The sequence below is a fragment of the Lissotriton helveticus genome, chromosome 6 (assembly GCF_964261635.1).
Source record: "Lissotriton helveticus chromosome 6, aLisHel1.1, whole genome shotgun sequence".
Lineage (NCBI taxonomy): Eukaryota > Metazoa > Chordata > Amphibia > Caudata > Salamandridae > Lissotriton > Lissotriton helveticus.
This window is the reverse complement of record NC_136067.1, coordinates 317,186,216-317,201,559: the sequence shown is the minus strand read 5'-3', so window position 1 is coordinate 317,201,559 and position 15,344 is coordinate 317,186,216. Positions and strand designations below refer to the sequence as shown.

At 37.8% G+C, this 15,344-nt stretch overlaps 1 protein-coding gene across 2 annotated transcripts in view; it reads right to left on the bottom strand.

The window, feature by feature from the left end:
* The window catches only part of RAD51AP2 (RAD51 associated protein 2), a 244,138-nt gene that overhangs the window by 90,097 nt on the left and 138,697 nt on the right, over positions 1–15,344 (bottom strand). For both annotated transcript variants that reach the window (XM_078647762.1, XM_078647761.1), the window contains one exon: positions 5,134–9,341. In XM_078647762.1, coding sequence (XP_078503888.1) covers positions 5,134–9,307 — 4,174 coding nt within the window. In that variant the 5' untranslated portion in view covers positions 9,308–9,341. The remainder of the gene's footprint in view (positions 1–5,133; positions 9,342–15,344) is intronic.

The following is a 15,344-nucleotide window of genomic DNA, read 5'->3' as shown; positions in this document are numbered from 1 at the left end:
CGAATGAACAGAAGTGCTGCGTGAAGACTCAATTGTCTGGGGTGAGCTCCAAATGGAGTGAGAGGACTCTCTGCGGCTTCTGGAGCGTGATCAGCGTCTTGAAGAGCGATGTGACGTTGATGGTGAGTGTCTCGATGTCGATCGGCTCCGTGTCACCATCACTGGTGAGTCCCTAGAACCTGATCGTCTCCTTGACATTGATCTCTCAGTGTGTTCTGATGTTATATGGTGTGACGTTGAATGTCTGGAGCCCATAGACCTTGCTTTTGACGTTGAGTGTGCAGTAGACCTCAACGATGAGCGGGTGGATGGAGAAATCCTTCTAGACGTCGATCTTTCTCTCGACGCTGACCGTCTTCTAGAAGTCAGTAGAGTCGAGATCGGGGCACTCCTCATCGTCGACGGAGACCGCCTTCTCGACGCCCAACGACGTTTGGTATATTTCACTCTTGGTTTCGACATCGAATCCCTCGCAGTCGGAGAGGATCGAGCCTTCGATGTTGAACGCTGCTTGGACGACGACAGAGAGGATGAGTGCCTAGCCTCAGGTGATGAGGCGAGTCTCGAAGTTGACCGCCGCCTGGTTGATGGCAACGGAGACGTTTGCTTCGACGTCGATCCCTGGAGACCCTGCGACGGTGGAGCCTGTCTCGACGTTGGACGCCGAATAGACAGCAACGACGGAGATCTGCTTCACGACGTTGGGCGAACCCGCGCCAACGGAGAGCGACTCCTCGACACCAATCGTCGCCGGGTTGACTACGGTGGAGGATCTAATGTACCTTTGTTCTTTGTGAACAACCGGTGTTCTCTCGTCTTCTCGTCGACGTTTTCATTGCCGATGAAGGGATTTGAGGCGCTGAGCTCGACGCCGATGGGGAGCATACTGGAATCTTACTTCTAGATGGAGTGGTGGCTCTCTCTTTCCTTTTCTTCATCAGAGACGTGCCTCTAGAAGGAGATTTTCTCTTCTCAGCCAGCCTATAGAGGCGAATCACCTCCCTGTTCTTCAGACTTCTCTTGGACAGCAGCTGGCAATGCTGGCAGGTTTTAGGATTATGTTCAGAAGGAAGGCAAAGTATACAGACAGGATGGGAGTCTGTTTGAGCCTTCTTTTTGCCACAGGAAGGGCAAGGGTCAAAAATAGAGGTCATTTCTGATTGAAAAACATTGCTCAACTCTCTGAAACACAGTAGAGAAATACTCCAACACCAAAAAGACGTCTAAGTAAAAGGGTTTTGACACAAAAATAGAAGTATTTTCTGACAGAAATCAGAAAAAAGGTAAAAATGAAGTAACCAGGGCCCTGACAGAAGGAGCCGGAAAGAACAACCGACCTAACTGTCACCCCTGAGGCATGATGGGAATCTAGGGGTCATGGCTGCCTTAAAGGCACGGTGCCAGTTTATCTAAGTGTTTCTGTGGGTTAGCTTTTCAGCTTTCTACACTAATGTTTCTACAATGCAGCCTATGTGCTGGCAAGGTTTTTTCAGTATTCCTTGCAGGATTGTGTTTTCTGTTGTATATTAAAGCAGTTTTCAGAGGCTTTCTTTCTCCCTGCTTTTATTGGAATGTGTTTTTTGTACAAGAGAATTTCTTGCAACATTGTTCGGCATGACTATGGAAGGCTGCATTGTGTTTTTTTATATATATGGAGATATATATATATATTTATATATATAGAGCTACATATATGGTTGTCACATATATGTGATGTGTTTCCGGGGTCCCGCACATAGGCGTGAATATTCATGTGCTTATGACTGTTGATGAGGATCCACTGGAAAAGAAGTACATTGTGTTAACAACTTCCAACCACTGAGCCATATCTTTTAGGGCTTAAAAGCAACCATGATCGTTTTTTACTGGTGCTGTTTCATCTTGACCTTTTCCATTTTCTCTTGGCACATCCTCGTGGCTCCCCCAGAGGTCAGTGCCTCATGCCCTGTGGCTGCGCAGGTGAGTCTCCTCAGGACATGATGCACTTTTTGATGTTTTGTAGTTTTTATGCTGTTCCTAGGAAGTTATTTATTATCCCCGTTCTTAATAAGGCAGGCTTTATTAGGGTAAGACCAGCTACTATCTTTTTACAACTCCTTTCTAACGACACTGTTCTGTACACGCTTAATTTTTTAGAGGTCATTGTCAGACAGGTAAAGTTGCAATTACATTTTGTACTGTGATTCATGTATTTCTGTTTAGATTAACTTGGTTGTATTATATTTGTCAATTTTAGACCTGGAGATATTTTACTGATGTTTGAATGACTTTTATGGTTTCTCTTTTATAAAGCCGAATAAAAGTTGTTGATGATGATGACTTAGAAATAATGATCCAAAACATGAAATACTATTCATAATCATTAGCGTGGCTTATATTATACCATAGTATAAAGCACAAAAATAACCCATTATGCCAAAGGGGAATTGGGGAAATGTAAATATAGGTAACAGAGGTTCATGAGGACTCCATCAGCATAAATTCTGAAATTGGATAGGAATTCAATTACTAGAAACACTTAATGTTAACCATGAAGGCAGGAGCTAGCCTCTATTTGTACAGAATCATATTTAATTGTGGAAACAATGCAGAATAACTATATAATTCCAGCACAAAATTATGTAAGAAAAAGTGGTTAGTGTCACTAGTGATCACACAATCTGTATATGTCCAGTAAACAGATGATTATGGTCCAAATAGTAGAGTTGGATATGGATATTTGTGACAAATCAAAGTTGAATCCATTAACAGGTAGGCGGAGAGCTAGTCTGTATATTGTAGTGTCTACGATGTTTCAGTCTCATACATTGCTTCACAAAATGATCATCTGCACCAAAGACAGTTAAGGACATCTAAGTGGAGTGAGTCTTATAGCAAAAATGATAAAAATGTGATTAGTTTCTAATAATTGAAATGCTACCCAACTTCCAAATTTATACTGAATGAGTCCATAGTAAACCACTGTTCCACATATTTACATTATACTATAGTTCCATTCTTGAGAATGTTCCAGATAATACATAATTGAATTTTTGCTTTCGCCGTAAACTTAGAAAAATGTGAAATTTAAAAAATCCAACATAATTGAAGAATGCAAAAAGGAGAAAATCAGATGCCATAAAAAAGGTTATGAATAGAAGGCAAATACATTGAGGGGATGTCTTAGCTGTTAATCACAACAGACCACCCAGAATCATTTATAACATATAGGCCCACATATATGAACCTGTATTGCATTTGCAAACAGGCCAATTTGCAGAACTGGGCCGTTTGTGAATGCAAAAAAGGCATTTCCTATGTATCAAACTCTAGTTTGAGATTTGTTAACCTGTTACCGAATCACAAAAGATGTTTGCGATTCAATATTTTGAAGGGGAGTGTTTAGGGCATCCCATCCAAATACTGAATCAGAGCGGTATGTATGAATGTTTTGTGTGTGACCGTGAACACAGTAAAAACAAAATGCATTTTACCACCAAATCCCATTCACAAATGGGAAGGGGTCCGCAAGGGACCCCCTTCCCCTTGGGGAATGATGGCAAACATATTTTAAGAGCAGGCAGTTGTCCCAGGGACCACTGCCTTCTCTCAAAACAGTAAAAGAAAACTTTTCATTTTTTTAAAATTTGAAATGCAACCTTTTTTCCTTTAAGGAAAACGGGCTGCATTAAAAAAAATAATGCTTTATTGAAAAGCAATCCCAGGCATGGTGGTCCACTAAGGTCTCTAGCATGCCACCATCCACGTATTTTTAGGGATTCCGAGGGGGTTGCAAATTGCGACCTACCTCATTAATATTAATGAAGTAGGCTGATTTGGGACCCCTCCCGGGAATCACTAAATAAAACTCTTGGAGTTTCATACATTAGGAATGTCGATTAACTAATTGCGATTCGCAGACAATTTCAATTAGGTAATCGCTATTCATAATGTTGATAAATGTGGCCCATAGATACAACATATACAAAAGAAAGCACATTGTATTGTGCAATTAATGCAGCTAAAATTCGTTTAATACACTGGCTAGATTACAAGATTTTCTCTTTTTTAAAAGAACTATTAAGACTTCACCACAAAACCCAATACCTTAATCAAGATTGAAGACAACTAAATATAACTAAGGGCCAGATGTGCTAAGACAGGTTTCACAAAAAGTGGTCATAATTTAAATGCCAATTTTGTGTGAGTCTTATGGTATTTGGGAACTGACCTAGGTTCTAAAAGGTCAGTAAACAGGATCCTGAAAAGAAGTGGGTTGAAATTCGACCTAGTGAATGAATGCTAATGAGGTAGGTTGCAAATTGTGACCTACTATGATTCACAGCCATCGCAGGGATGATAGCCCACTGAGGTAATCAAACCACCATGTTTGTGATTGCTTTTAAATAAAGCAATTTTTTTTTCTTTCTTTAAATGCAGCCTGTTTTCCCAAAGGAAAATGGAATGTGTTTATAAAAAGGAACGTTTTTAAACCTAAACTATTTTTATGTGGTGGCAGTGGTCCAAAGGTCAGACATTTTCGAACTGGTCACCACCATCTTTCAATCATTGGTCAAACGTAATGTTTTGTGACTGGCGTTGGATCCCAAACATTAATGCATACCATTAGGAATTGCCATTTGGGAAGGATGTACTAACCACGCTCCTTCCAACTAGCCATTCCTAATGGTTTCCTAAACCAATGTAGCAATTCTTTAACATGGTATTGAATCATTAAATGGGTTTAGTGCATTATAAAAAAAGTATTTTCTCATTGGAAACCCTGCAATTTACCCAATCTCATGGTTTGTGACCAGAAAATACGTCTGTACATTTGGCGTTTTAGTTTTTGTTCTATAACATGTTATTAACAAGTGAATTGCAATTAATGTCTTTTGAAACTAGATAGCCAGGAGTCCTTTTATGATAATAAACAGAAATGTAATGAATGGTGTCTCTATGATATTAAATAGAAATAAAGTGATTTGTTTAAGGTTAGTGTTTTGAATTTGTTGTGATAATATTGTTAATAAAGTAAGTTGATGTTTTGCTGATATGCCAGGCAATTTCTTTAATTAGTGTTCTTGACTTAAGTAATGTATTGTTGCTTCTTGGAGAATCTGAATATATTCAATAAAATACATGTTCACTTACCTTCATTAGTAGCTGAATACAATGATTCATCCTCTGTTGTACTATAATATGAACACTCATCAGGAACTTCCTGCTCTTCCTTGCTAGTTTGCACTTTCCTTTTATAAACACCAAGGTATTTGTTTGAAATATTTTCATTTTGTGGTGTGTGACAGCTTACACACTGCAATACATTTTCTGAAAGGCAGCTGCCAGCTATACTTTTTATGTAAGGTTCAAAGTCTGAATTGTTCCTTGTTTTCGTTTGATATTGTGCATTTCTTTCTTTTTCCTGGTATGTCTCTTTCTGTTGCCCAAGGCTTATATCATTAAACATGGCAAGCTCTTCTAATACTAAATCAAACTGTGATTTCATTGCAAAAATGTTTTTTGTTTGGTCATCAGAAGGAATTTCTTTGATTGCGATAGAATTCTCTGCATCATTTAGCATGCTGAATTCAGTTTCCAACATTTGTTTACATGTACTACCAAACGTAATTAACATTCTGTCACTAACCGTTGTCTCCTCAAGTAGAGTTTCTGGTACATTGTTAGTAGCTGTCAATAGGTTCATACGTACTGGTTGTTTTGAACGCTCTACCTGTTCTCTGGATTGTTTCATGTCTAAGTGCTTAGAAACTGTTTTATACAACATGCTATTTATGTTCCATTCTGTCAAAGTGGTTGTTGGGTTCTTATTCAAAATTACCTCACTTTCAGTTGTATATATTTTATATACAGATTCCCTTAAATCTGCGTTTGCAGTGGAACTTTGTTGTATGTTTTCACACAGTGAGTCTTGAAAATGATCACATTTGCTTGTGATGGTACTTTTTCTGATAACATTTTGGGATACATGAACATTTTTATCATGACACCTATCAGTGGAAGCACTATGCTTCGTAGATTCTCGTCGAAGACCCTGACCTGGACACTGTACAAATAAGCCTGTGCTCTCTAAATACTGATCACTGTCACGGAGTTCCCTTGCATGTTTGTCTATTTCCCTTGCTTTGGAATTTATGGGGACATTTGTTTTTGTAGGCAGAAATCTGGACGATGTTCCTAACAATCCTGTATCACAGCCACTATGGTCATTTGATACAGTACTATGAACAGACCTAACTTTAACACATTGTCCAAAGTGACCTTCAGATAAAAAGTCCACTTTATCAAGGATTGTAAATTCTGAGGATAGGTCAATCTTTTCAAATGTATCTGACATAAAGGAAATAGGTTTTTTGGAGTGAAAATATTTTGCATCTTTTTTGCCCTCAGATTTCATCAGTAATGAAGTGTTGCATGGACGACAGGTATGCAATTTGGATGGTGAGTATGGTAGTTCTGTTGTGAATTGGAAAATGTTTTTATGGCTTTTTCGTTTGTTTATACCAACGCCACTATGCTCACTATAAACAATCATATTTTCTTTTGAAACCCTAGGTTTGCCTCTCCTAGGTGTATTTAGTTTCACACTGGTTTCACTGCCTAGCATCATTGACATTTCTGAAGAAATCAAATCTAACTCTTTCTCGACATCAACATTTGAAAGGCAAATCACATAAAGTGCAGATTTATTGTTCTTTTGTTTCCTATCTATGCTGTTTGTTGTAGTAAGGTACTTCTCCACTGAAAATGAAGTGCACCAATCAAAGCAATCTTCAGTAATGGTAAAAGGACAAGGAGGTATACTGACAAACTGGCTGTTTAAAACAAAATCTTCGGTGTTCACTCTAATAAAATGGACATTATGATTGGAGTTTGCTAAACATATATATTCATGCACTGAGAAATCACTCTGCAAACACTTTTGTTTGTTGTAATCATCATTAATGTTTCCAATTTTTCTACTGTCTGGGGTATATAATTTTACCAGCTTTAAACTATTACATATCCTAGTGAGAAAAGCATTATAGCAACTGTCTTCATAGTTTGGTAAGCATATACAGTCAGGCTCAAAGATGATATTGTGCTGTAGATGTAGATTTTTAGGAAGCACAGATGTTACTGAAACTGATGCCATGAAAAGGATTTGGTCATAATATGTTCTGTTACAAAAAGGTTTCCTATTGGTAGAATACCAGATAAAAATATATTTCCTGAGATCAAATATATATACTCTTGGAAGTATCAGATGCTCTGTAATTAAGAAATGTTTTTTTCTTTTGCCGTGGGATCTGTTATTAGTATTTAACATTTCCTTATTTGCTTCAACTGCACGTTTCAATTTCTCCTTCATTGTCTTAAAAGGTGAAACAAGCTCACAACATTTTGTACCAGTATTGCTGATTACTTTCTGACACTGAGGTACAAAACTGATGCTGAAAGTGCCATGTTCCTTATCTTCAGGCCTAGTAGCATCTGCAACTGTAGATAATGCCAAGAAACACTTTCGTTTGCAGTTAATATCTCTGTTTAAATGTAATTTTCTCTTCAAATTCTTTTGTGTGGTTGTTTGTAAATATACCAGCCTAAATTCTATGCAGGATTTTGATTTTTCCCTCTCTTTATTGAGTGTACTTAGTGCACCCTGTTTAACAACAGAAGCAGCAGGTAGATTCTTAAACACATAATTTATGGCAGCTGGTTTGTACACAATGCTTTCTTTATCTGTTGAGATATCAGATGTGAGATATAAAATATAAAATGAAGAAAGGAAATAACCCACATCTGAGTAAACATTCTTTGCATTGCAATATTTTCTATTAGCATTGTTTAAGTTCTCTACATTTTGTGTGCATACATGTTTTAACTTCTCCCCTTTTGCCTGAGAGGACAACAAATGATCATTACATTTAATGCCAATCTTGCAGGTTACTTTTTGACTTGGATCTTGAAAACTCTGGCATAAACTGTTGTATACATTATCTTTGATTGAATTAGATTCAGCATATATAGAAAATTCCAAGTATCGCTTTTTCTTTAGTTGCCAGTCATCATTAATGTTCATTTGTAATTTTCTCTTCAAATTTCTATGAGAGGCTATGTGGGCATATGTAATCTCACTATCAAAGCAGGATATGGCATTCTCCAAGTCTTGGTTTGAAATAGATGAAACACCTTTAATAGCAGAAGTAAATTTCATTTCACAGAACTCAGCAAATCCTCTTGCAGGTCTGCCAATATAGTGATTCGTTTCGACATTTTGTTCTTTGGCATAAAACTGTTGCAGGTTTTGCTGAGCCGCTTTGCACTGCATGCTTGAATGGCAATCAAAATGATGTTGCTTTGTCTCTAGTTTCAAGAGTGTTTGAGCCATACCACACTGAAATGCAATTGACTGATTGTGAATATTAGCTATTTGTTGCTTGCAGTACCTTATACCTTCAGGGATTTCTAAGTTAAATTTGCCCTTCAAATTTAAACATCTATTAGCAGACAATTCAGCACAAATGCATTGATGTTGACATTTTCCCAACGTTTCTAGTTCATTTTCATTGGGCTCAATGTACTTCAAATTTTCATGAAAACCACTGTAAATGAAGTCTTTAAATATGCATTTTAAATTTAGAGAGGAGACCATTGTGTCACAAAATGTATTTATAGACTCACATTTATCATTTGTTCGTCCTTTACTTCTTCCATGTGTTTGAGCTATAAATTCTATCTGGGGACCGTTATATAAAATTGTACCAAAGTCTCCAAATTCAGTCTCATCACATTTTGCTATGGTCTTAATTGTTTCAGGTATGCTCAGTTTTATCAGGTGATCAATTCCTTTTACTTTGCACTTCCTGGCTACACTGCACTTTTGAATTATATCTGTCTGTGAGTGCTGCCTTTTTTCACCAGATGCAGAGTAATGTGCGGTATTGATTTCATAGTTTCCAAATGACAGTCTCTCTTCGCAACAAAAATTATTTTCTAAATGCGATGTCAACTGAAGATTGTCACTGCTCTGTATGGTTTTAGTTTTATATGCAGTTTTGGGAATATCACTCTTGCATTCTGTTTTCCCTGCACTTCTTTCTCTAGCAAAATTGAACCACTGAACAAATTCCCAGTCACCAAAGCCACGATGTTGAATTAAATTATGGGATTCAGTTTTAATTGATAATTTCTTAAATTCTTCTTCGAGGTGCATGCTACAGTGATCACCTTTTGTAAGTCTCCCTGTGTCTTCAATTTCCATTTGCCACAGCTGTGAAAGTTCACTATTATCAAATGGTTGTTGTGAAAAAGTTTGAAGGCTCATCCTTTCCGTTTGTCAGAACATACATTTGCAGCCCCTGAAATAATTAAAATACACGAATAGTTAAATTATGTCTTTTCTCTTGTACTAAGTATCATGAATATCATCTTGAAATGCTCTCAAAGGAATAATGTGTAAAAGTATAGCTCTAAAAAATGAAAGTAGTGATAATTCAAATGCTCACAATTAAAAATGCATATTAAAGCAAAGGTGTGCTGAAGGAAGGCGAGATTACCTGCTTGCAACTGTTGTTCTCCAATTTTTGCATTTATTTAAATTATGTCTATAGGAAGAGCATAGTCACCGAGCAGCAGTGCACTTTGCAGGTAACAAAATACCTATGACCATTACAAAGAAAAGCGAGGAAATAGGCCTTTCTGGAAAGCGTTAAGGCTCAGGTTTAGCCTTATACAGTTTGGAATAGAGTTACAACGTCTTAAAGAAAAGCATCAGAATGCTTGTATGGTTGTTATAGTTTTTAGGGGGGGGGGCGTCAAGAAATTGGTGCTTTCATCCGCTGCATTCTCGCTGTCACCTGTGACCCTGAGTTTGTTGTTTATATAGGGAGGAATGGTGGTGTGAATTCCTTTATTTTTAATACATGCAAATGTTTCCAGCAGTAGTGAGTAAAGGTGCTTTTGGATGAGAAAAAAATGATCAGATGTATTTGCTCCTTCAACTAACTGAGCAGCCTTTGTTGATAAACTTGAATTGATTCATTGGCAGATTTTGGAAGGTCTGTCAAGGTAGCATTTGTACCATCTAGATGAATGAGTACATAAGCCTTTACTGTGTATCTGAAGACTATAGGAGGCATGGTGGGTTTTGGTTTTCTGCACAGTTGGCGTTGGTAAGACATCATTTTAGCCACCTGGTGTAGTAAACGGGAGAGGAGGTGTGTATTTCAACAAAAATGAGTTGAGTTTTCAATAATTTTATGGAGAGGGGCAGCAAGGAAACAAGCCAGAAGTGTACTGGATAGGAATTTTGAATCCTGAGGGAATAACAGAAGGGCTCATAAAGATTACAGAAAATGAAATATTCATAAGTGAGAATAATAGGAATTATGTTTAACAAGGAGTTCCAAGTGGCATCAAATAAATAACAAGAGTGAAGCTCCAGTTATCTATGATACCACTCAGAAGCCCAGGGTAAAAAGCATTGTTAACAGTTGCCCACCTGAAAGTTTATGTTATACAAATATTTAGTTCATTAGCCTAGGTGTAGAGTAGACACGGGAAGACATGTACAACAAAGCACAACCTTCTACTGCCTTCTGTGCTGTACATACATTAAACATTATGCCTGGTGTCCTGTTATTCAACCCAGCCCTTGTCTGGCCATCTCTGACCTCTGAAATCCAAATCGAAAACAGCCCTGGCATCCTGACACACACACATGCCACTCATGGTATTAACGATCCCTTCCCAAATATTAAAACATGAACGATCTGGTTTTCTGCCACCCCACCCCCACCACTCTTTGCATTACCCTTCTGTGCTCTACTCCATGTAATGTTATGTTATGTTAACAGGTTTGCACAGTGCAACAAGTCACTCCCAAAGGAGTATCCCGGTGCTAATGCTAATACCGCAGAGGGAAGACGAAAAACGAATTCACTTAAGGAGATCTTAAAATAGCCAGGTTTTTAAACATTTCTTAAAAGTTAAAAGTATTCGCTCACTAAAAACTAGTCTGTATTGAGCCTTATACAACTTATCTCTTTCTTCCTGCCTTCAAACATGCTTGTCAGTGGAGAGCCAGCTCAATGTGGATCTGCCAACTTTGAAGAAAGTAATCTACAGAAGACTCTTCTTAGATCATAGCCATTTAGGGGCATATGTATGAAGCCTATTTCCCATTCACAAACTGGCCGATTTTCAGAATCGGCCCGTTTGCGAACGGGAAAAAGCCTTTTGGGATGTATCATCCCAAAAGGCCCTCGCAAAATAGGGAATTGCTAAATTTGCGATTCCCTATTTTGTGAATGCATGTAAGAATGCGATGTAGGAAGCACCCAAGTTGTGCGATTTCTCTTTAAGAAATCGCAAATAACCACCAACTTCAAGTTGGTGGTAATTTGCAATTTCTTTGAAAAATGCACTTTTTGGCATTTTTCAAATTGCCATGTTGCCACATGTGCACACATGCTCATTTCAGGGGTGCAACAGGGTGTCCTTATGACACCCTTGCACCCTTGAACTTGCATTCGCAATTTAAGAGTACCTATGGGTACTCGCAAATTGCGAATGTCTTCCCATTCAATGAATGGGAAGGTATTCCTTAATTGTGATGCGCAATTTGCGAATCGCAATTAAGGAATGCCTAGGAATCACAAAATATTTGTGCATTTTTTATTACATCCTGTTTTGCGATTCTCAAATATCGATTCACTAAAAATCGCTATTTGAGATTCGCAATAACGGTATTTCATACATATGCCCCCAAGTGACAGTTGTTCAGATCAGCTCTCCTTAAAGACTTGAGTCTGCAGTCAGTTCTGTCATTTTATTTTGGTTTCGAGTTCGCTTTTAGATTATAGTATTACAGAGGAGCAAAACTACTCTAAAGTATACCAAAAGTCTCAGCTATAAATAAATTGCAGAGTTTCACAAAATAAGACTTCCAGTCGGCTGATGTTGTCCAAAAGAATGGGGCAATTGAAGCTATTTCTCTTTCTGCTCTGACATGGCTGTCATATTGATTTTGAGATCACCTTTGCTTCTCAAACCAGCCAATGAAATGAGTAAGCCCAAAGGAGGAAATTACAGTCATCCAAAAACAGTACATTTATGTGCAATAGAGATCGAATTTCATTGCTTTAACTATTGAATGCAACATAAAGACATACCATAGAGCATCAGTTTGCCAGATTCATGGGGGCTTCCATTTGCTGTAAAGAATTTCAGTGACAGTTGAATTGAGAAAGTACAACCTCATACACTTGCTGCCTTTATCAAAGTTTTTTTTACAAATGTATTCTTTAACGTGTGCTGATATATCACTTAAGTTTTTATGTTGTTCTTGTGTTAATCTGAAAGTTCACTTTCACTAACATACATGCTATCTTGCATGATTTCCTAGGCCCAGAAGCCATTTTATTTAGTGTTGTACAGTTCCAAATTTTGAGCACCTCATAGTAAAAAGTAGTCTTGCTTACAATGTTGGTAATCAAAATAGAGATTTTCAGAAAGTAGTATATTCAACAGTATATTTGTGTATCACTATCTGTTTCAAGGACTCGTCTCATTCTTCTCATTAGAAGATGCCTTACCCTGCCCAATAATCAGTTGTGTTAAAGCATCATTTTCCATCAAGTTCCAATTGACTTGCATTGGTGATAAAGTGCTTGAAACATGTGTAATTTGAATATAATTTAGAATTACATGCTCCAGCTAGAATTTGAGCATATGCTTTGGTCCATTAAATTGCCGTTTGTCATTTAATGATTTTGCCTGTGTGCTCGCCACTTTTGCATTAAACATATGTTAAACTTTAGGCTCCCTGACATGTTTTCTTTTATTTTGCAGTAGTTCAACCATTTGTTTCTCAATCTGGACTCATTATGAAGTCTCATTGGGGGAGGGAGGGTAGGACATGTATACTGTCTCTGAAGAAGGTTGGGCCTGGTTATATGATCTCAAGTATGGATATCTCATTCTGGTCGAAGTTGTAACTGCAAACAATTTTGACATGCAGTTTCTGGATATCCCGGTAAGACGAACAAAGAGCAACTGACATTACAACAGTGAAAAACAACTTTTGTTTTTCACTGCTATGAAAAAAGATCAGTTAATAAGCAGATTTTGAAGTCGGTATTCACATTATTCATAACAAAACAATAATCCTGATTTAGAGTTCGGCGGATTGGGTATACCGTCACAAAATTGGTGCAGTACTCTGTCCACCAAAGTGACAGTCTGCCTGCTCTATTTAGACCTGGCCAGACAGGAATGTCGCACCTAGGAAACAACACATCACAAACGCATGGGTAATGATGTCAGATGTGGACCATGAGAGACTGATTGCGAGGTTGGCAGACGAGTTACTCCGTTGCAAATGTGACAGATATCCCATCCTCCATATTATGAGTTCCATTATATTCTATTGGATACAATGGAACTTACAATACGGTGGACGGGATATCCGTCACATTTGTGATGGAGTAACCTGTCTGCCAAACTTGCAGTCAGGCCCTGAAACTGTGCTTCCACAAAATATTGCAAAAAGTATTGTGATACAAAAATACTGTGTCAAGAATATCGGGACATCAAAAATATAGTGGAAAGGAATTTCAAAGTTATAAATATCGTTTTTAGTGTTGTTTGCATTATTGTTGTAAAAAATGTTGATGTAGAAAATATCATTGTATGCAACATGTGTGTTAATTAGTATGTAATGTATTATAGTGTGTTAGATTGTTTATGTTTATTTTTTTATTTGTGTTTTAGTGAGATCCTTTTTTTATGTATGAAATTATTGAAATTTGTATTTCTAGTTGCATTAATGTATATAATATATTGTTTAAATTTATTTTTAGCAGTGGGATATTGGGTTTTTAGGGGATAAGGGTGGGGCAATTTCTAAAAAACTATGTTTTAAATTAACATTTTAAGACAATAATATTAAAGACTTGCAAATAAAAAAATTAGGATTTGTAAACTATATCACATTAATATTTTAAATAAATTTAATGTAACGTAGATAAGATATATTAATGGCATTAAATAAGTTTTAATAAGAAAAATTTAACTATTATAAAATATTAAAAACATAATTTTTTAATAGAGTAGAACATTTAGAAACATATTTATATTAACATTTAAACTGTTTACATTTGTTGATATTGTTACAGCATTTTGCAGACGGCGAGCTTCGCCGAGTCATGAGATCCACTTTCAGATTGATTGTAACCATAAAGCGCAACTTTTCCAATGAAACCCTAATCCCACCCCATGTCCTCTCCTTCCCTTGGTACCAATAGCGATAGAAGAATAGTAGAAGAGAGCAGTCAAATAGGCATCACTCAGAAGGAGCCTCACTGTCTTTTGTAGGAGCTGGGCCTGTAAGACCCGTAATCGCAAATATCGGGGGCAGGTCAGTTCCCTAAATTACTGGGACAGAAGGGCTATTAATGATTGCCTGAGGGTTCTGTACGTGTCATCTATAGCAGAAAGAGTGAGATTCAGCTTCTCTATTCCCAAAACATGCCAAAGGCATAGAGTATTGGCAGTGTCCCAAAGTGCTAGGATGGTTTGATGGGCCGCCCCTAGGGCTATACCAATGTGTGTCCCCCTGTGAATTGTAAGCAGATATGTATGAGCATTGAGGAGTCCTAGCAAGATAAAAGAGGGAAACCTGGGGATCTGGGTGTGGAAGTGGTTATCAGTCGTTTAATACAGAATCCCAGAATGAGGTCAACTTTGGACAATCTCATAGGATATGAGAGAGGGTGCTCTTCACCCCACATTGTCGCCAGCGCTCATCACTTCAGGCAAGGTTGCCTCTGTGGAGCCTGACGGGGTCAAATACAAGTAAGTGGTAATTTTTACAGATGTTTCTGTGCTAGATGTGTTAAATGCATTCTAGAAGACAACTTGCCACTCTTTATTGGTGAGCTGCCTTCCCAATTCAGTCTCCCAACGTGTTTGGGCGGGGGATTTCCCTGGTGGTAAGAGGAGAGTATATAGTTCCATGATATGGCGTTTCTCTGACCTTTTGGTAAGGAGCCTTTTTTCAAATGTTGTTAGTGACCTCTGGACTCCCTGCCAAACTGAGGGGTGTAAAATCCAATGTCTAATCTGAAGATAACAGAACTGTTCAACTTCAGGAATAGAGACATCTGCCCATAGAGTATCAAAAGGGATGGGGCAGTCCTGGTAAAAAAGTGCTAAATTGCCTAACAGCCGGACTCCTGCCACGCTTGAATGAAAGCTAGATTGTCCACCGCTGATGTCAGGGGCAGGAAAAGTTGGTCAGGATCCCACTGAAAGTTTGAGTGTACCACACCTTTAATAAAGACCTTGTGATTAGGGATATG